At 38.7% G+C, this 22,892-nt stretch overlaps 2 protein-coding genes across 5 annotated transcripts in view; both read right to left on the bottom strand.

Annotated features, from left to right (window-relative positions):
* The window catches only part of ERLIN1 (ER lipid raft associated 1), a 31,117-nt gene extending 13,973 nt beyond the window's left edge, over positions 1-17,144 (bottom strand). The window contains exons 1-8 of one of the 2 annotated variants that reach the window (XM_019636325.1): positions 16,060-17,144; positions 15,600-15,723; positions 13,737-13,818; positions 10,285-10,331; positions 8,504-8,565; positions 6,146-6,271; positions 3,907-3,980; positions 452-510 (exon numbers count right to left, since the gene is read on the bottom strand). In XM_019636325.1, the coding sequence (XP_019491870.1) occupies positions 452-510; positions 3,907-3,980; positions 6,146-6,271; positions 8,504-8,565; positions 10,285-10,331; positions 13,737-13,818; positions 15,600-15,723; positions 16,060-16,366 (881 nt within the window). In that variant the 5' untranslated portion in view covers positions 16,367-17,144. Of the gene's footprint in view, positions 1-451; positions 511-3,906; positions 3,981-6,145; positions 6,272-8,503; positions 8,566-10,284; positions 10,332-13,736; positions 13,819-15,599; positions 15,724-16,001 lie in introns of both variants that reach the window. The other variant, XM_019636326.1, reaches the window with a different exon arrangement.
* Positions 17,145-19,023: 1,879 nt separating this feature from the next.
* CHUK (component of inhibitor of nuclear factor kappa B kinase complex) overlaps positions 19,024-22,892 on the bottom strand; it is a 29,764-nt gene continuing 25,895 nt past the window's right edge. For 2 of the 3 annotated variants that reach the window (XM_019636320.1, XM_019636322.1), the window contains exons 19-21: positions 22,199-22,335; positions 20,193-20,292; positions 19,024-19,435 (exon numbers count right to left, since the gene is read on the bottom strand). In XM_019636320.1, the coding sequence (XP_019491865.1) occupies positions 19,406-19,435; positions 20,193-20,292; positions 22,199-22,335 (267 nt within the window). In that variant the 3' untranslated portion in view covers positions 19,024-19,405. The remainder of the gene's footprint in view (positions 19,436-20,192; positions 20,293-22,198; positions 22,336-22,892) is intronic. The other variant, XM_019636321.1, reaches the window with a different exon arrangement.

Below are 22,892 nucleotides of genomic sequence, written 5' to 3' on the forward strand. Positions count from 1 at the left end.
TATAAAGATCCAGGTCTAAATTTAGATACACAATCACATACAAACCAAACTTTATACCAATATGGTATCTATTCTTACCATTGTAACACAGTAACAAATTATAGGCACTCTCTCCAACCTTAACAGCTAATTCTTTCTCTCCTCTATTAATTTTTAATTCAAGGTATTATTCACAACCAAATTATAGCTCCTTGGCTTCCAACAATAGTTCTACAACACACTGCATCCTTAGCCACTGAAGCTGCTCCTGAAATGTCCGTATATAAAGAGAAAACTAATAAGAATCAGGTAGGAATTAAGACACCAGGATAGGCAATATTACTAAAGTATGGAAGACAGGCATATACCACACCCCGGAGTGTAATATCTCACACATAAGTTTCTCTAGACTGACAAATTAATATGTAGACAGCCCTAAATAAAATGTTGGGATCCCATGCATATTACTCACATTAACTCAAAATTTCTTCTTATGGCTTCTGGGATTTTGGGTTTTGTAACACGCACAGCCTAAAAAATAAAAGTGAAAAAGCCAAAGTATATTTGAAAAATAAATCTTCAAACTAAATCTTCTACAGAAGAGCTCCTCAAATGAAACTAATAAAACAACTATGACAGCTGCCTCCAAACACATGTGGGGATCCCAAGAGAAAATCTACTTTTCCTGCCATCGTACCAAGAATCAAAAATGAACTGCTTCTTGTTTCCTTAAAAAAAAATGCCTGGTTACAGGAAAAACCACTCTATCCCCTGAGGAAATAAACTCCTTCAGAGGAAAAGTTTTCTCTTACAAGACCTTTCACAAAGCTCTTTAGATGGATACTTCGGTTTCCTTTTCAAACTTGCAAACCAAAGAAACAAAAGGAAGGCAAAATTCAAACATGTAAATTGTAAAGTAGGAAACAGTCAAACACAAAAATAAAAATAAAAAACCCAGATAGCACATGTAACTTAATACAGCGTACAGTAAATGAATTTACCACTTCCTAAACATGTAATCATTCAGTACTGGCTATAAATAAACGGTCCAAATGCCAATTAACAGCTTAATTCTTTCTTGCTGGAATCTCACTTAGAACGAAGTCTACTTGCCTTCTAGACACTGTTTACTGGACATGGTTCCCTAACCACAGTGTACTTTGACATAATTACCTCATCTACTTGGAAAGCGCAGTTTCTTGAAAGCTGACTTTTCTACAAGGACTTGATCTCTCAAAACCTTTTAGTTTTACTAGGGAAACATCCCTCACTCCCCACCTACACAGGAAACACACACAAAACACTTTGCTGATCTGAAGAAAGTTATTGTAATTTCCCTCTGAAAACTGGCTAAACTTTTAAGCAACAAAGCTTTTAGGCACATAGCCTTCTTTAAAGACTTTTGAAAGAAGGCTTTTAAAAATGTTTCAGCAACATAGCCTTCCCTACGTGAAAGAGAACAGTCAAATCTATACGTAATTTTGAGGACTATTAAAACAAAATACAAGAATTAGAGTAAAATGGAATAAGACGCTGGGGACTGTGGTGAGGAAACTCATTACATGCTGAAGGTGAGGCACATGAGGCCACAAAGAACAACAGATGGAGATATCCAGAAGACAAAAATTCAGAACCAGAATTTGTGCAAGATGCCAGTTTTCACCACTTGTCTAACAGAAATAAAGATGACTTCCAATACATTTTAATCAAGATTCAGATGGAAGCACTGTCATACTGCATTTAATTAAGAGACTAGCCACCTATCTTTTTAGTCTTACAAAAAGAAGCATAAACTAGAACTGCTTTCTGAAGACTTCTATCTTGTGTGAGGCTGAAGAACATACTATGTGCTTGCCATTCTCGGGAAATATCATAATTTTCAAATGTGAAAATATAAACACCTACTGTAACAGATACCATGAGTAAGTTGCATCATAAAAGATTTAAGAAATAAAATAACATATCCAAAAATAATGGTCAAAATGAACGTTCACATGCACGTGCGTATACACACACACACACACACAGTGAGTGAATCAAGGAAAAAAATGCTGATGAAATAAGTATATCTGTTGAAACTGACCCCTGGGTTATAAACATACATTTGAACCCACCCTCCCCCACCCAAAACCACACCAACAGAAAACAGACAAAAGGTATGAATAGGCAATTGACAGAGGAGAGTACAAAACACCAAAAAAAGTCAAAAGATGCTCAACCTCATGAAAAAGGAAATGCAAATCAAAGAGAGAGAAAGAACTTCACACTTTCCCATTTAGCAAAAATTAGTACATCTAATTGCTTCAAATGCTGCTGAGGTTGTAGAAACAAGTATTCATACATACTGCTGATAAGGATGTAGATTTGTACACTCACTTTGAAAGATAATTTGTACATACAAGGAGATGTGTCAGGAATGTTCACTACACTACTGCTTACTAATAGCAAAAAAAAAAAAACTTAAATAGAAACAATAGGGAAATGGTTATGTAACATAAAGCAAGAAATTCTAGACAGCTGCTAAAAAGAATGAGCTAGAACTCCAACTAACAACCTGGGCAGAATATAAGAATCGGTGACATAACATGTTTTATCTTTAAAACTGAAAAGCTCCTCCAGCCACAATGGAACGTACAACCAAGATTTTACAAAATTAGCTCTGGACATTTCAGATGACTGCTTAACTTCGGCGGCTCCCTCCTCCCTCCACCCCCCACCCCCACTCCCACCCCCAGGCACCCATCAGAGATAACAGCACAGTGTGGATGAGGACTGGGAAGACATTCACCATCTTTCCAGTCTCGTTTATGGGATCTCACATGATCACTCATAGTGAATGCACACCCTCAGTAGCAGAGCAACACTCCAGACACAGGACACCAAACAAAGCTTTATCTAGCTGCAGTAATGTTCACAACAATCAACTCACCTCCTAGAAACTCTGACAAAGAGCTCTAGAAGCCATATTACTGCTTCTGAGGTAATCCAGATTCTGAGCCATGGCTTTCAAATGTTATTGACCATGAACGACCACAGCAAGAAACACATTTTACAGTGACACCCAACATAAACACCTTCCACACACTTACCTAAAACAACTGAAATTTCACAGAATGTTAAACTGACTACATGACCCATGTGCTGATTTCTTTTCCTTTTCAATTCCATTTTATTTAAAATGCTGGTCATGACCCACCCAAACTGATTTTAGAACCCACTAATGGATTTCAATCCAATCTGAAAAATACTGACCCAAAAAAGCAGGCATGTAACTCTCACCACCCTATCTCCCAACGCCACCCCCCACCACCACCAATTTTATTTGCTCCCTTGCTGTGACTCAGGCCACCCCACAAACCTGAACTACCTTCCTCCTCTTCTCCCTCACAGAGATCTTACTAATTCTTCCAGATCTAACTAAAATCCCAACTTAATCAGTCATTTCCAGGCAGACTCTCTTGCAATGTTCTCTAACTCTAAACTCTTGAAGTAATAATCATCCAATCAATTTGTCAATTAATACTTTGTCACATCTATTTTGTCTAGAATTATTGTTCAAATCTGATACCTGAAATCCTTTTTCATAATCTTACTAAGGGCACCCTCAGTAAGATTATGAAAAAAGGATACTCTTCCACTGATTTATAACCATTACTGCATCTTAGTAATGCCTCACACATAGCAGTACATGGATTTTATTTCCTGGTAAGAGCCTCAGCTTATCTGTTTCCTCTAAGAGTTCAGAAGAAAATGCCACCCATGATAAGCTACAAGAGTATTTTATTTTGGCAGAGACCTAAAGCCAAACTGACAAAGATATTCTATAAATCACCATAGCACTTCGATTAAATAATTACTGAATAAATAGTCTGATGAAAGGACAATTAAGTTCAGAGCTCCTAAATTTTCCTAGGAAAAAAGGCTTACCTGTATGGTGAGGCCTGGGGCCATGACGTTTAAATCTTTCTGCAGAGCTTGCTTCAGGTTTTCATCTATTTGATCTGTTTTAGGAGGCAAAAACAACAGCTCTCATGACACTTAAAAAAATATTTTTACATTGTATTAATATTGAAACAAAACCAATTATTATTAGATCTAAAAGTATTACTCTTTTGCAGAGCTTAACATATATATATATATATATATATATATATATAAATAAATAAATAAATATATATGTATGTATCACTTTGTGTGGGAGAAAGTGTAAGGAATTATCGAACAAAGAAATTAAGAAAGATGACAAGTAGCTAGTCTAAGTTTATCCAATAAATGCAAAATTTAGGTCTCTGATATCTTAATTCAGTGTTGTTACTTAATGTGTTCTGAGTCTCATTAAAAAACAAAACAAAACCACAAATACTTATCTTCAGTTAATCTTTACCCAAAATTCTCAAGTAACTGAATTTTATTTCCATGAACCTCTGCCTATCATTTTGAATTTAAAAATAGAGAGGGTGGAAAAAGGCTCATAGGAAAGTCTTTGAAAGATCATGAAAATGTACAATAAAGATGTCACTTCACTTGGTCTTGTAACTCATGAATTTTCAATCCACCTCAACAGTACTTTCACCATTATTAAAAACACCAGTGATGTGACAGATCAGGATAGGTCAGTTTTCTCATACACCATCCCAGTAGCTGTCAGTCACCAACAAGGAATCAACTGGTAGGTTTCTAAACTGATTAACCATCTACCTACGCCGGCCTCTAAGAAATTCACTAAGAATTCCAGGAGGAAGAAGTGAGCAACCAGCCGCAACAACCCAAGCCCTGGTCAGAGCTCTCACTACTCTAAATCAAAGTAACTTGTGCAGAATAGAGTTAACGCAGTGAGCCTGAAGCTGCAATCCTTAGAAAGGCCTATTTGCATGTTGGCCCTTGGCTGCCACGTGGGAATTTGGATTCAGAGAGGATTCCCACTATCCCCAGAATGGATAAGAATGACTCACTATGCCTAAACCGTTGATACAAACAATGTGGTTTGTTCTGAACACCTGCTTTCCTTCCGGGAGTCTGAAATTTTGGTATGTGCCAGGCAGAGGGTGCCTATGTGACCAGCCTCCAATAAAAACCCCGGGCTCTAATGAGCTCCCCTAGTAGAAAGCATTTCACATGCGTTGTCACAATTCAGTGCTGGAGTAATTAAGTGTCTCCTGCGTGACTCCAATGGGAGAACCCTCTTGGAAGCCTGTGCCTTGCTTCCCTCAGACTTCGCCACTGCCTTTTCTTTACGCTGATTGTGCTTTGCATCCTTCTGCTGTCATACATCTTAGCTGTGAGTACAACTTGAGTCCTGTCAGTCCTCCTAGCAAATCATCAAAAGTGGGGGTGGGTCCTGGGAAACTGCAAGACACAGACTTCTAGAGTTCCCCGAATTATCTATTAGAATAGCAACAAAGCTAATTTTGAGTAAGTTATCATAGTAAAAACAGAATATAATCTATAAGTAATGATCTTTTTCCAAATTCTACCAAGTTATATATATTATGCACTTCAGAAAATGGTTATCATTCTTAAAATATCTTGTCTGAGTAACTACTAACTTAATCATAAGAAATGTTAAACTTAAGGAACATTTATTTCTTTATTTTTTAAAGATTTCATTGGGGAACTGGGGGAGGGGAACAGCGCTGGGGAATCGGGGAAGGGGAACAGACAAGTTGCTGTCCCCCTGCTCCTCAGTCCAGCCGCGGAGGACGTGGCTTCACTGGCCCATGCTGGCTTTGTGATCACTGCGCTCTTCCCGGGCGAGGCATTCGCCTACCAGCCATTGGACAGCTGCTCATGGAGGCTCACAGCAGCTCACAAAAGCTCATGCCCGCCGCCAACCAGCCCCACTGCAGCCTATGCCATCGCCGGCGACTCACGGCAGCCCAGCACCAGGTCAAGACATTGTTCACCAACTTAGCTGCAGAGGGCGCAGCGCCACCGGCCCACAAGTGGAATCCAAACCGGGGCCCTGCTGCTCAGAGCTGGCGTCCCAAGCCAACTTAACCAATGCACCACTTGGCCGGCCTCAGGAATATTTTAAAGACAACTGCTCTATCATAAATTCAGAAGTGCTCAAATAGCATGTTTACTAATATTGTTATAGTGTGCATAAAGGAGTTGAACAAGACTTCCAATTGGTTATTTATATATTTTAAGCCAAGGAGACGCTTACCAAACAATTCGATGTAAACTTCTTGAAGTGTGTGGGCACTGCAGAACTGGTTCAGTTCATGGTGAATTTTATTGAAGATTAAGGTCTTGTCATAATCTGCAGTGTAGTTCCTCACGATATCAAACACTGAAGGAGAGGTACAATCCATGTTTACCCCTGTATCTCTAATTCAGCCAAACTAAAAGTTACAGTGATATAATACACACGTGGGAAAGTGCCAACGAAACAGTGAAAACATGAAACACAACTCAAAACCTTGATGTGCTTCTTGTGCTTAAATTTTCCAGATATTACTACATTTGTAATTCTAATGGACAAACTTCAAATTCCATATTAAGGAGGGCATACATATCTCGGAGGTAATAAGGAATTGTCAAAGTTCTCAATCAAGGGCACAACACAATCAGATTTGTACTTTGGCCGCAGTATGAAGATGAATTGTGAGGCGCAAAAACCAGAAGCAGAAAAGTGTAAGGCTATTACTGCTAAGCAAAAGTTTAGCGAAGAGGTAAAGAGAAACAGTGGGAATAAAAGAAGGAAGCAGCTGCAAAAGTCCACTTTCAAAATGGCAGTTTTTAAAGGCTGTATAAAAAGGACACCAGGTTAGAAGGGAAAGAAGCGAACATTTACTGGGCCAGGTTTTATGTCAGGCAATTTATAAACACTGGCATTTAATTCTCAAAAACAAAGCTAATTAAGAAAACAGAATTTCAGAAATGTGCCTAAGGGAACATACTAGATCATACCAGAACCTGTGCGCTACCTATTAAAACATGCTGCTTGTTCCCTTCAGACCCAAGGACTTGATCCAACGGCCTTCCCAGTATTCAATAAATACTTCCTAACTAACTCGTTTGCTTGGTCATTTCCAAATGAATTGGTGATCCAATAGTTTCCTCTTTATCTCCTGCTAGAGAACCAGCAATCTCTTCTTATATTTTTCCAATCATAATCCATTTTCACTGATTTGTTACCAGGGTAAGTAGATGAAAAAAGACAAGGGAAATACTTAATCACTGAAAAATATAATCCAAATCCACTTGACAGTAACACAACTTGCTCTCTGCTCTGAAATCCTTTTGCTATTTGTGCCTGTTCCAGTAACATGAAATTTAGCATGACCTTACATTTCAATATATATTGGCAACATGTCTTCTCAAGTAAAATAAAAACCTCTTAGTGCAAACATTCTAACTTCGCTTTTTAAAATTGTTTTTGCTGAACACAGTATCCCGTATATACCAAGCATGCCGATTTTAATAATAAAGATAAAATAGCAGATCTTTCCATTGAATGAAGGGTCTTGAAGAGGCCCATGTATACCCATGTTCATAGTAGCATTATTCACAATAGCTAGAACGTGGAGGCAATCCAAGTGTCCACTGAGGGATGAATGGATAAACAAAATGTGGTCTATACATACAGCGGAATATTATTCAGCCTTAAAAAGGAAATTCTGACACATGCTACAACATGAATGAACCTTAAGAACATTATGCTGAGTGAAATGAGCCAGTCACAAAAAGACAAATACTGGATGATTCCACTTATATAAGGTACTTAAAGCAGTCAGAATCAGAGACAGAAAGTAGAATGGTAGTTGCCAGGGCCTGGGAGAAGGGGAAATGGGGAGTGATTGTTTAATGGGTACAGAGTTTCAGTTTTACAAGATGGAAAGTTATAGAGATGGATGGTTGCATAATAATGTGAATGTACTTAATGCCATGGAACTGTACACTTAAAAATGGTTAAGATGATAAATTCTACGTTATGTGTATTTTACCACAAAAAAAAAAAATTGGGGGAAAAAAAAATCAAACGTAAAAAAAGGCTGATTTTCTTTAGAACTTCGGAGTTTTTTACTTGAATAGTATCCACTCCATCTCTGTGGGTTTTCATCTTTTGTAAGAAAATGTTTCCCCACACTGTAGACTTTCAGATTGCTTGCAAGTTATAGAAAATCTCAACTAGAAAAGATTTTTCTATAGTCACAAATCAATGTGGCCCAGGAATTGATCAGTTACAGACTTTTAGCATGCAAGGAAATTATCTCTCTTCCTGACTGGATAAAGTGCTACTTTCTAGGAATTCTAGAAATAATCAATGACTGTCTTGCTCTTTAAAAACAGAGTAACCCATCTAGTTGCAGAAAGTCAACTCTGTCCAGGACTTGTGACCTATTTCTGCCACCATTCCTTAGAAATGAAGAGGATCCCGTGATTATTTTTTTATATCTATCAGAAATGAATGAAGTCACAAAAACTTTAAAAGTACCTTGCTATTCCTCAGGGAATCTCTTAGTTATAAATGCTCTGATTATAACTATAAAAACAACAGAACAGATCAGTAGTACCATACCTGCACAAGGGGCCAACATATTAACCACTTCTATTCGGTCAATATAGATCATGACCCCACCACTAAAAACAAAGAAATGGAAAAAGTATGAGCCATATACAAATCTATTATAATCCCAGATCATCAAACATATCACACATTATAGAAATTTAGAAGGAAAATCTAAAGACATATACTATTGACTAATTAAAATGACCCCACTAGTCACTACTCAAATAACCCTGGTTCCTTGTATAAACAAAGGCTCAGCTCTGTAACTGTGTGATCCAGTGAGCTCACAGGAAGACTAAACCTGTAACCCAGAGCTACATAGCACATAGCACTCTGCCCTTACTAACTGAAGACAACAGCTAAAGCACTGCTCTTCTCAAACTCTACCATTAAACAACCAAGTAAAATGGTTCTCCAGGGGGAGTGGAGGCCAGCCACAGTCTGATATTCTTTTGGTTTCCTGCCTTATCTTAATAACTCATCAAATAGTTTTAATCTACTTTTTATCTGTATTTATTCTAATATGAAAAAAAGAATTTTCCCCAGAACTTCAAGTAAAACTGATACTCCAGAAAGAAAGGTCTTGTTAATGGCTTCCTATACTTCCTGGCCTACCCTGAAGGGAATGTGAACCTCAATTTAAGATACATGAAGTTATCAACTATAGTTATACAACTTAGCTATACAACTAAGCCTTCCTACCAACTTACAAGGACATTTTTTTCTCATAAAATAGGGCAATACCTGCTTACTGAAAAAAATCTTGAGAAACATAGGAAAGCATGAAGATGAAAAAAAAAATTATCCAAAATCTCATCAGCTGCCAACTTTGAGTCATCTCTAAAGGGAATCCATAAAAGAGAGTTACAGATAGACCTAGGGAGAACTTGATGTCAAATATCTTAAAACAAAGGGAATTTGCTCCCTTTTAAAAAGCATTTGTCCTTCTATAGATGTCATAGCCTCTTTTATATAGTCTTGTAATAGTGATATTTTAGTCATTTATAACAGAGCATTTAAAAAACACCTTCAACTTTGCATTCTTCTTTTGATACAATTCAACGTACTGATTATACTCTAGAAATAATTTGGGATTTGCTTGCCTATATCTCCCTAAAATTTTTTAGGGCAGTGATTTTCACCATAGGGTCCCCAGACCAGCAGGACCAGCATCACCTGGGAACTTGCTAGAAATGCAAATTCTTGGGCCTTATTCCAGAGTTACTGAATCAGAAACTCTAAATTACATGGCATTTAATACTACAGATGAGATGATTTCACTTTAAACAATCTGTTATTGAGCACTTACCCTGAGTCAAGTGCTAGGTTAGGCACTTTTATATACACTAATTCTAATCCTTATAATAACTCTCCAAGGTAGGTCTTATTACCTGATTTCTACAAATGAGGAAACTAGGCTTAGAAAAGTCAATAAAGGCATGTGTGGCAGCAAGGAATATATGGGAACTCTGTACTTTCTGCTCAATTTAGCTATGAATCTAAAAGGATCCTAAAAATAAAGTATATTTAAAATAAAAAACTCAATGTGGCTGTGCTGGTATTTGAAGTTAGGTCTGGTGGCTCTAAAACCCTACTTTTTTCAATAACACCCTATGGTTCCTAAGATGGAAAACTCCTATTTGGAGATAGGGCTTTTCTCAAATAATGCTTAGACGAGAAACCCCCTAGGTGACTACCATGCTTATTTGAAAAGATGTTTAACTGATCACAACTTATTAACAGAAACGCCATCTGAACTAAAAGGAGGTTGGTTAGGGAGGGAAGCTTACCTTGTTCCACAAGGCACATTTTTAACTTCATCAGTTTGTAGTGTTGTCTGGGGAGGTAAAAATATCTCATCAATACTCAGGATACATAGTGTCAAAGAACTACTGGTCCCAGAGGAAAACCTCTGGAGAACTGCTGAGAGGTAAGTACACGAGAGCTCCATTACAGTTTCAGTCACCAAAGATTAGCTATCACAGTGATTTTTTGTTGTATCCTAGCAGACGAAAAGCCTTAAGACAAAATATTTTAAAGCTAATGTCTGAATCAGGATGCACTAGAAAAGTTTCAATGTTCAATCTAAAAGTTTTCGTTTTAAACCTCTCAGAGTCCCTTATTTGCCTGGAGCTGGCCTGGGATTGCAAACTACATGGCTTACCCAGAAGGATCCTACTGCTAGGACTTGTGCTCTGAACTTTGATTCCACTTCTACTATTACTGTTTACAGTGAAGGTAAAAGATAACCATTATATGCATACAAGTAGTCTACAATTCAAAGGTACCCTTGAACTCAACTGCAACTTTTTCTCTAAAGCAATAGTCAGTATTTTAGTTCAAGCCCCAGTGATCTCTCAAAAGAAGTGCCACCACCAGTACTGCTTCCTCCTACTGAACCAACAATCTGGTACATATTATAATTACTTTGCCCTTGCACACCTTTGTTCTGATCCAGAATGACTCTCTAGTTCACTCTATGGCCTCCTGTAGGTGAGCACCTAGTGAGTGTGTTCTAGACACAAGGCACTTTATTAAGCACAGAGCAACATATTACTTTATGGAAAGCATGGTCCCTGTTTCCAAACAGCTCACAATCCAACACAGGAAATAATATCCTTACAAAGCAATCCATAACAGGTGTAAAATAACAGGGTATAAACTCAATTGTTAGGTATTAAGTGGCAGAGAGTAAAATGATAGTTTGAAAAGCCCTCTGAGGTGAAGTATTTATAAGTCAGGTCTAGAGGGAGAGAAATAAGAACAGATGAGGCACAGAAACATCTTAGGTTCAATAAACGTCCTACTCAAATACACAAAGGTGAGGACAAACAGTGTATACAGGTGACAGGAAGCAGATTGGCTTGCCTGGAGCAGATGGGGTGATATAGATGAAAGCTGCAATTCTGAGACGAGAACATGGTGATATTAGATCGAGTGCCCTGAAATGTTCACTGGGGGGCTTGGGCTCTCCCTAGTCTATCTTATAGACAGCCTCCAAATGAACCTTTCAAAATATGTTTTTTTCCTTAATTCCTTTGCTCACATGTGGCACAGTTCTCATTATCCATCATCTCTAGAACGAGAAAACCAGCTGGGAAGCTAAAGTTTTCATTTATTTAGGTTGACTTAGTAAAGGCCATGGAAACTGAAAGCTGTCAATCCAGGAGACATAATGGAGGAAGCATTTAATAAGTGGTTGCAGACAAAATTCCAGGAGCGAAAAGAACAGAATATAACACAAGGGTTGAGAGATTAGGGTGATGGTAAGCACAGTGACAGGTTCTAGGGAGAGTGAGAGGAGTTGATGTAGAGATGCATTCAATTTATTTTACTTCCTTCAAAACATTAACCAATTCAATTTCCATGTTCTACACCAACATAGAAGGCTAGGTCTCCTAATGTGTTCCAAAAATCCCTAAAAATAAATTTCTTTACATCTCATTTGTATAAGAACAATTTCTTAAAGGGTTTTATTAATATAATTCTTTCCTAGAATGTTACTGTTTCACATATTTAAAAAAAGAACATTTCTGTTTAGTCACACTGGCTTCAGCATTTACTTTTTTTGTAAATGCAAAATTAGTTTACACTGAAATCTTTTTACTCATTTCCATTTCTTGTAAGCATGATAGTTTATTACAATATATGTATATACTATATATATATTGTTTGTTACATGTGCAATTGAACTCTAAAACCTATTTAATGTTTATTGTTTGTAGCTTTTTTACATCTCTCTCCATCAGTATGACTCAACACACCAAGCTCCAGGAAGGTAGACAGATTCGCCTGGCTTTGAACAGATCTGAAAAGCCCCTAATCGCTAAGGCTCTGATGATGCCATTAATAATATCACTGTAGACTGCTAGAGCTGTTGGTGAGGTCACGTAACTAAAGCCCCTTCTTTCATTCTTTCATGGAGGAATAAATGAAGTCTACAGCAGTTAAGTAATTTTTGCTAAGTCGTGTAACTAACTGGTGCCAGAGCCAAACCTAAGTCTCCAGATTTCTGGCCCCATGTTCACTACACCATACTGCTTCCTAAGAAATCAGCTCAATTTAACAACTTTCACAAGTAGAAATATCAAATATAAATGGGTTACAACCCCTGCCTTCAAGAAGCCTGGAGACTTTCTGAAAAAGAAAATACACACAAAACTTAGAGCACAATACAAGACAACATTACTAAGAGAAATAAAACCAAGGGCCAAAATTTACAATACAGACTTTTAGAGCTATAGATTAGAAGAAGAGGGATTTGCGAAGAGCCTTAAGAAGGCTGGCGATTTGTAGACAGGAGAGAAGAAATGAAGGGAGAGATGGGGAGAGAAGAGGTGACAGCATGAATCAAGGCAAGAGTGAATAAAATAAATATGGGAAAATACGGAAATCAGTCTAACTAAATAAAAAACACATTTCGCTTCAACATACACAATTCTGCCCTAAGCCATCTAAAAGGAACTGAAAGGAATTCTGGAAGATTTAAGATTTCATAATGAAACTCTCACTTCATGGGAAGCCTAGACTTAAATTACAAGATAAATACATTAAATTTTCCTGAGTCCTGAAAAATTAGCAGATAGTAGACAAATTTCTGAACCCAAAGAAATATAATCATACCGAGCTTGCAAGAGTAGTCACAATCTAATCCTGTTTTGTCATCTTATGTCAAGAGATTTAACAAGTATCTCCCACGGCCAAGACACTATTCTCAATGATCAGACACTATTTCAAATGTTCTGGAATACTATCAGAATAGAACATTCACTAAGGTTCCACATAAAATTATGCTTAATGTCCCCGACAAAAATGTGAGGCAGAAGAGCTGTGTATTAAAGTTCAGATTCGCCATGTTAACAGTAGCCCAAGAGCTTGCCTCTATGGAAACCAAACACTGTTCTAAACCAAGTAATCACTGGTTTGTATTTCTAATTGTGTTCTAAAGTCCTGATTTTATTTTGACTGCAGCAACAGAAAACCTGCTATATAGATGGGAGAAGTCCGTTCCAGTCAGATCTTCCAAGTCACCTAGCTCTTACTGCTAATATACTTCCAGAGAGTGAGGTGGTTCAAAACCATAACCTGTGCTGTGACAACTGTACTCTGAACTTTTTCTGCATTTAAGTCAATACCACCATTTGCTTAAGCAATAAGGAAATCTGTCTCCACCCACAAATGTCGTAACTGTTCCTGTCACACCTGTCTATCCAGTGTGGAGGCTTTCCTAAGAATCACTCACCTGCACAGATCTGAACGTAGTAATGAAAGGCAACATGATATGATAGCCTGGTCCACTGGGGCTAGTTAGTAAAGCTCCTCCCCTGCAAAAAGATGTTTCAATTTGACAAGATTATAAAGAGAGAAATTCCCTTTCCAAATCTAAAATGCTATAATAAATATTCACTCTTACTCATGCTACTGACCTATTAAAGCCTTACTAATATGAATTACTCATGATGAACAACTGCTGGTCCCTAAAATATCTGCCAGAGCTAAGAAGGTGAAAAGTCCACATTAAACTGCTGATGTTACAGCTTGTTTCATAAGCTCTACCAACCATACCTCTGGGTCTCCCGCACTGCTCTCAGGTACAAAGGATTCTCTGGGAAGAACTTGTGGGGAAAAAAAAGTCTAATGGCTCTTAGTTGCTGTACTTTAATTGTATATGATACGAGCCAGTTCAAAACATAATACATTTCATCACCACACTGAAAAAAAAATGACAAACTTTCAAGAAAGGAGAAAACTTCTGAGGCTCAAGATTCTTTTAATCTATCTGCAAGGGAATTAAAATACTGGGGATACAAAGTCTATATCATAAACAACAAAAAAATTAGCATGGAAAGATAAAGGGTGAGGGAATACGACTATAAATAGATAGGAGGTAAGTGTGGACTTGTTCACCAAATGCTGGAATGTGAGAACTATGAAAGCACATCTTGAAAATTATAAAAAGAAGGCATTTTGGGGGCAAATATAAAAAAGCAGTCCTATTTTACATTGTGAAGAGTAACTTAGCTTTCTATCTTGAAAATATAAACAGGTTTGCAAAAAACTCATAACAAATAACAAAGAAAAGATGAACTGTTTTAGGTCCATCCCTAATTCTCTGAGAGCCATGCTTCGAAACGTTCTTTCCTTGGTTTTACTGCCAAGATGACAATGCTGAACTAGATGGAAATACGAACTAATCAGTCATCTTTTTACGCTGGACCTCCATCTGCTAAGACAAATCACTAAACTTGTATTTGAAACTAGCATTTCACAGGGAAGACTGTTTCTAAGACTAAGAATGGATCAAAAAGTAGAAATATCATTTTGGGGGGATGATGGAAACAAGAAAGAAGTTGAGGCCCTTTCAAATACACCATTATCGCAATTTCTCCAGGTTGCCCTCTGTCTATATCAAAAGGAACTGCCGGTACTATGTTGAAGGAAAAGCTATTCGAGCTCAACTAGAGAGCAACACATTCCACACCATTCCTTTCCTCAACCTGAAAGGAAAGGGTAAAGTGAGAGGAGGGTGGCCCATCATGCTGTGTTTCTCTCTCCAGGTCCAGGGAAGAGATAGGAGTATAAACAATTGTCATGGTCATCATGTTTTGGCATTATAAGCCAAAACCAGACACTAGGGGCTTTTAAAGGGGGGGAAAAATCTAAAGAACCATTACAAACGGGACCAGAGTTTCTAAACAGCATTTAAAGCTGCAAACGGAAAGCCTACACAGTTGTATGTAATACAACGATGATTTATCCGTCTCTTCAGTTACAGGTGAAGTGACCACTGCCTGCCTTCCTTCTTCCTTCCTTCATTTCTTCTACCAATAATTGCACTTACTGTCTACTAGGAATAACTGTAGGGACTCTTAACCTTGGCACAAAACGTACATAGTGCTAAAACTATCCAACACCCGGAGAGGGCTCTGCAAAAGCCTGCCTTGGCCCCCACACTCTCCCAGGGGCCGGGACGAAAATCACTTCCGAGGACTGGAGAAGGCTCTCCCGGACGCTGCAGAGGGAACCCAACTTCTTAGATGCTACTCTACGGGGAGTCCCCTGTCTACCTGCTCTAGAACCTGAGCTGACTGCACATGCTGCTCACCTGTAGTACACAGCCAGGTGTCCTTCCTCGATCTTGTGGATGGAGGCGTAGAGGAGGACAACCACCAGACCCACCACTGCAGCCACCAGAACCCGGGCTTGAGTCATATTCATCCTTGTTCCTCCTGAATGAAGGAGGAAGGGACCCCCAGGCCCGTGAGTGACAAGCCTACCCCCTCCAGTTTCCACCCTCTGCGTCGGGACAACTGGCTCCGTCCCGCAGGCCCAGCCGGGGAGTCCTGTGCCCCTTTTCCGTCATTCTTTCCTCCTTGCAGAACCCGTTTTCCCCTCGCCAACCTCTCCACCGGAGGCGGCCCAGAGGCCGCCCCTGCTCGGTGATCGTCGTGACACCCCCCTCTCCCAATGGCCGCTCCCCACCCCCCCGCCCGCGGAATGCACTAACTGAGAAGGGGGCCGGGGGCAGAGTTCGAAGGGAATCCGACCCCTTCGCGGCGCCTCACCGATCAGTGACGCATCGCCCCCGCCCGCACGTGCAGCCGCCTCCTCGGCCACGCCAACCGCCGCCAACAGCCGGCCCCGCCCACTCGCCTGGCCCTGCGGCTGCGCAGGCACGCACGCCGACGCAGTGCTCGCCCTGCGACTAAAGAGACGGGGAGCAGAGGGGACAAAATTCTCCCAGCATCCTTCCGCGCAATTTCGCTTGAAGGTACGTAGGCTCTTTTTTGTGCACTGCTGGTTTCCTGCTCCGGAAGACAAGGGAAGTTGGCAATCTGGGGCAAGAAGGGGTGCAGAGAAAGGAGAAGGCATCAGGGACAAAGAACTGGTCAGTTTGTTCTTTTGCAGAGACCCATTCCTTTACTCAGTGTGGTAGCTGTTCCGTTTATGACCTTTTGTGGTTTATACCGAACTCTATGTGGCAAGCACGTAGATCCTGTACTGACTTCAGGAGCAACCAGACTTGTTGCAAGTAAAGTGCAAGTTCAGAAAAGGAAATGCTAATCCAATGAGGGCTTTATGAAGGCCATCCAAGCAATGGGAACAGGGTCCTCTAGGAAAACAAAAACAGTGAGCATTTGAGCTTTCTTGAAGCAAGTATGATGGAAAGGAGTATGATGGTAGGCTAGGCTGGGTTCAGATTTTGAAAGACTCATATGCACTTTTTCTGCAGGGAGCGCGTACTGGATGGCTACAGAATAGAATTTTTCACTGCATATTCTTCTGTTCTTTTAAAATATCCATTATGTGCCTATGTTACCCAAAACAAAAAGGACAAAGTTGAAGATTAGAGATGGGAGGGAGATGGATAAATACAAGGGAAATAGGGCAGCATTATTAGAGCAGGTTGGGCAGTAATGGTTAGCAGTGGGAGCACAACTGGACAAGCAGGCTAGGATTTAAGGACTCTGTAACCTCTTTGTCAGGGAAATATGGGAAAGCAGTCCTTTAGGGCCAGGAGTCTGTAAAATGGCTTAGAAACACAGATTGGAGGCAGGGAAGCCAAGTGGTTAGACAACTAACTCCAAGCCTAAAGTTGCAATGGTAGTAACTAGAAATGGGAAGGGGTAAATAGAATCAACCCTTCATTATAGCAAGCCCTCCCAGACCACTCTACCTTCTCCCTTCAATAAGTACACTTATCTGTATCATTCGACTCTTATTATCTAGGAATGTCTAGGACCTTGTTGGTTCCAGATAAATGTTATTTGCAGAGCTTAGCTATTTTAACTAACAAAAAGCAAAAAGAATGAAAAATAACTTGTTCCAGTCCCTGGTTTCTCTCTGCAGAACTGTTTCTCCCACTGTCTTGATTTCTATCCTGAGAGGGGCAAGGACCCCTCCCCCTGTGCCAGTCAGTAACTGCATCACATGACTAAAAAGTTAGAAGACAACCCAAGGTTTCAAACTTAGATGACTGGGAAAATGACACTACTTGAAAAAATGGGGATGGTGTGACTAAGACATTAGTTTATAGGGCAAGATATGAGCATGGTTTTTAGACATGGATAGTGGTGACAGGACATCTCAGGCGAAAAAGACTATATTGAAGAAGCTACCCAATATTGTCTTTACTATAAGTCCTGTATAATTCCATACAGGAAAATACAGCAAGAGCCTATAATGTGATTCTCTGCTTCAATTTCACAGCATGGAAACTAAAATTTTTCCAAACTATATTCAACTACAGTTGACCCTTGAACAACACAGGTCTGAACTGTGTGGGTCCACGTATATGCATTTTTTTTTCAATAAATACAGCCCTTCTTATTCGTGGGTTTCATGTCTGCAAATTCTATGGATCAAAAACCGTATTTTCGCATTCCCAACTTCGGTTGGATGAATCCACAGATGTGAGGCGCCAACTGTACAGTCAAAAGTTGTATGTGGATTATCTATTGCATGACCCTTGTTATTCAAGGGTCAACTGGATTCATCTGATTTTAATGAATAGAGTCAAAAAGTAATTTAAAAATCATTTAATACACAAAATGAAAAACTATCTATAATACAAAAGCATTTCACATTTTTTTAAAAACAAGTATCTTCTAAATTACCTAACAGATGATAGATCCACAATCCTTAATCTGAAATTGTTAGGGCCAGATGTTTCAAAATTAGAAATTTTCAGATTTTAGAAATATAATTCAGTGCATATGCCATACTACATAAACCCCCCGCAGGGTCTGTGGCAGCACTCTCCTCCCCAAATAATCAAACATGTTAATATTTCTGCAGCAAAAATAAATGAATAGTCACACTAAATGGGATAAGTATGTTCAGTGTTACTTCAGGTTAATTTGCAAGTAAGTGAATTTTGTCACCAAGCTTATGAAAAACCTTGTTTTCAGAGCTTTTTGGAATTACAGATAAGGGCACGCAGACCTTTATAAATTTGTACAAGACATGAAAGATTCATGAAACAAATGACCCATTTTTACAAATGAAAAAAAAATAACCTTTCAAATACATTATAAATTAACAGGCATCTTCTCTTTGATATTATTAAATGTACATCTTAAATACATATACACACAGCACACTTAAGATTTAACAGTCAATTGGTATTAAAGGCACAGATACACAGTCCCTTATGTAGGAAAGGAATACTGTAAAATGTGCAGTAAAATGGAAAAGGGGATTGACCCAACTCCTTATGATGCCAGGAAGAGCACTGCCGAGTGCAACACAAGGAGGTAGGGGTTATTCAAGAAGTACAATTTTACTTGTGAGCAGTCTCTTCCACAGAAACATAGGTAGACAACTTTTATTTAGAACATGTTAGTTGAGGTTTCTTCTCTGTATATGCAGAGGGTGCCAAAAAAATGTATACACATTTTAAGAAAGGAAAAAACTATTAAATTTATAATAAATCTATACTGATAACAAAGATGAATACAAGTCACGTTTGACTTCTGCAATTAGAAGAGGTGCTCAAAGTGGTTACCATCAGCGTCCACACACTTCTGATTATGGTGAACTACTGCTTGAGCAACATTAACCAAAGTGTCCATTTGTATACATTTTTTTGGCACCTCCAGTATTCCTTTGGGCCTAATGTCCAAAAGTTAAATGTTAAAAGATATTTTTAGTCAGTTATATTTTACGAAGTTTAAAGACAAATGGATTGTAATGATAGCTAAGTAGCTGTAGTATTTAAACAAATTCTGTCTGTTCGGGGCTTAAGATTACCCAAAGTCAAAATATTGCTCTTGTAAAATTATATGTAGTTTTTGATCACAGCCATTTCTTCCACTGAATGATGTCTGAAGAGTGGTCTCATGGGAGAAAAACAAATTTCCAATACGTGCAACAACTTCCAAAGGTTTGGGACAGTGAATAAGTGGCAAGTCATTCTGTTAACCAACTCCAATCAAGATTCTAAAACCAGGCATGAAAAAGTTACAATTAGATGTTGACTATAAGTGGTAGATTTACGTGTGTTCATTTTTACAGGTTTTCTGTATGTTTGGGCATTTTATAATCAAAAGTTGAAAAAATCAAAAATATAAGTTACAATTTGAGAGTTTTGTTTACCATATTTTCTGCTAATTCAAAAAATATTTCTAAGTTTTCATAAGTATTTGAAGCAAATAATGAAAGAAGAAATATAGAGTTGACATCGAGACTAAATAATAGTAGGTTAGTTCAGTAAACATTTTATTGTAGTTTCTCCAAGTTTTAACAAATCAGTGATTCACAGTAACTAAATCTTAACATAAAAACGTATTAATTACAACTATATTAACAGTATTCATTTTGTATACAGTAGTTACTGTATTTGAATCATAATATAAATCCTGTCCCATAATATATAAATCCTGTCAAATTGATTGCTGAAGCAAAAAGGTACAAACCATTCAAATTCAGTAGTCACACTGCAAAGAAAGCTCACCACTCATTTAATTTGACCAAAAATGCTACTGTTGAAGATTATTGATGATACAATCCTAGTATATCCACAAATAAGAGAAGATGGAGATTTGAGGTCAAGGATATCCCTTGAATGCTCTTTCTCTTTCCTCTGAGTTCTTCTATTCCCCATATGCATCCCAAATATAAGGTAAGGCGAGCATGGCAAGTTAAACCCTTTGCACCCAACATACCTAAAACACAGCCATATCCATATAAAACTCACCATCATTCCACTGCTCTGTTCCTCATTTGCTTTATGAATAATAGTGCTTAAATGGCCAAGACAGTTCAAATTTTCTTCTATCATGTGTGCCAAAGTCTCCCTGTGGAATAAAAAAACGTCTTTTCAAATTCAGCAAGGGGCATGTGAACTTCCTCTACTTTTTGGTCTTCAGGGTCAGGATGATCAGAGCCTTTCCTGCAACCCAGCACCCCAATGCAGCTGATTCCTGTAGTCTCCAGTTTCCACATCCTTCCCACACAGAGGCACAGTCCTGCTTGTCACTCCAAGTGTTGCCTCTGCCCAGCTCTAATGATAAGAAGTCCATTATAACTCCAATCTGATTTTCCCCACCCCCAACCTCCAAAAATGCTAACTTGGGGGGAAAAAGATCCTTGTGGCACAGACAGATGAAAGATCTCTTTGTTTCTGGAGTACTTCCTTTTCCTTACAAGTAGTAAAAACAGCAGCATGCTTACTTCAGCGACACAAGTGCAGGGAGGATGTATAAAAGTACAATCTGTTTGCAAAGATCAGAAAAGGTGGACTCTGGTTGGAAACTACAGGTGACAGCAATGAAAAAGGAAACAAGCAAGGTGATTTCTGAGGACAGCAGAAGAAAAGAGCGTGACACAGAAGCTGCCCAGAACCAAGAAGTATCCCTGGAAGTTTGTATTGGAAGGAAATCTTGATTCTGGTTTCCTCACCTTTTACTAACACTACTAGAATCAGTTCTAGGCCATGGATGATAGCCACTATTAGCTTGGAACTAAATTCTAATTCAGCTCTTATTCAACAGATGGCAAAATTAAGGCCAACAGTTCCCGATCCGTGGTGGTTAAATACCACAGGTACATAGTAATTGAAATCAGTTTTCCTTTATAAGGTATTCCTACTGGAAAATATATTTAAAATCCCTGTCCAATACACTTATGCAAACACAGCCTCAAATTGGAAATTACCTGTATAGAGGTAACATTTGCAACCATTAGCATCCCCTAACCTAAAAGCCTTTAATGAAAGCAAAAAGGTTAGTAATGTATTAAATATTATTTAACTCTGATTAATGGAGTATTTCCTGAGGTCTGTAAAATTAATTACAGCCTGTGCTGTAGCTGTGGCTGTAGTACATCAGGCCAGATCTGAAATGACCCTTGGAACTTGCTTTCTTTAAAAAAATAAAATACCTGATATCAGCTTGCCTTCCTGCCATGTGCTTTTCTCTCATAAAAGTAGAGTGCAGAATGTGCAACCGCGTGAGCTTCTGAGCAGTGATGGAACATGGCTGCACGTCTGCAAAACTAATTATGGGCAGAGCTTCCAGGAAAATGCTGGTGCTGTAGAAGTCTCCATGAGTTGTGAGAAAAGCGACAATACACAAGCTAGCAAAGAGCCACTGGCTCTGGGTGTGGCACATCTAATGCTGAGAAAAATAATGGATAGTCATTCAGCTTTTAGCAGAAGAGTTAGTGATTAATAAAAGAAAATAAAAGGCTTCAAACTTCAGTTCTTATTTGCAACACTGATTTAAGGCACTGAAAAAAGTCTGATATTAGAAATGACTAAGTTATAAAATAGAGTAGATTCAACTGAACAATTCATTAGACGAGTGATCAAGGTCCCCAAAATGATAATGCAAAGACAGCATAATTTCTCAGAGATAAATGGTTAAGGAAGGAATAAAGTTTGGGTAAAAGAATTGATAATAACTGAGAGAGAACTTAGAACTTGGATTGAGCCAATAATAAACATTTGCTGAATATTTACTTCCCAGCACTTTATATACATCGTCTAATTCCATTTTCACAGCAGTTCCCATTGTATAGGTGAGGATATGTGAACAGTAAAAGAGTCAAATTAATTGCACAAGGTTATTACGCAGGAACACAGAGGACTCAACCCTGGTCTAAATGGCACTGAAGACTATGCCTCAACCATTCTGCTCTACTGCCTCATTTCTACCACTGCTCTTGAAAACACAACTATCTAGTGTCACAAAGTGAACCCACCCATCTTGAGGAGTTACCACACATGACAGAGGATGTTCACGTTCTGCTGAAGTTGGGGGCAGCCATGCTGATGCCTGAGGGGGAGTCACTGCACCTTCTAGACTGGATCCTACAAGGGACCGGGCTGAACTCTGTGTCTGAAGGAAAGTAGAAATAAGATTAAAGGCGAGCACCTCCACTGAGTCATATAATTTCCTACCATATTCTTAAGACTTACATTTCTATCACTACTTATATGCACAACAAGAGTATTCTGTACAAAACTACCCCCACATGTACACACCACTACTAACTGTCCTGTCCCTGGCCCCATTCTTCATTGACTAAAACCAAATGTATCTACCCATCAGATTCTACTTTCAATGGAGGAAGGGAAAAAAAAACAAAAAACAGTTGAACACATGGTTTCTTATCTAGTCAGACACATCTATCCCCAAATCAGGTTGGGGTACCACAGTGGTCCAGAGCTGGGGAGTATAAAAACAGGAGAGTGGAAAGGAAAAGACAATGAAGAGCGATCATGAAGTCCTGCCGCTGTACTGCTAGTCAGACACCAAGCAAAGAACACAAGCATCAACCCAACACGAAATATACATGTCTTCAAGAGGCCCCAGATCGTGCTCATAAAAATCCCCTTTACAGGGAATAACAGCAAATCAGTGTCACATTAAATAATTCATTAAGAGTTACTTAC

Source organism: Hipposideros armiger, unplaced genomic scaffold, assembly GCF_001890085.2.
Source record: "Hipposideros armiger isolate ML-2016 unplaced genomic scaffold, ASM189008v1 scaffold_28, whole genome shotgun sequence".
In the NCBI taxonomy this organism is placed as follows: Eukaryota; Metazoa; Chordata; class Mammalia; order Chiroptera; family Hipposideridae; genus Hipposideros; species Hipposideros armiger.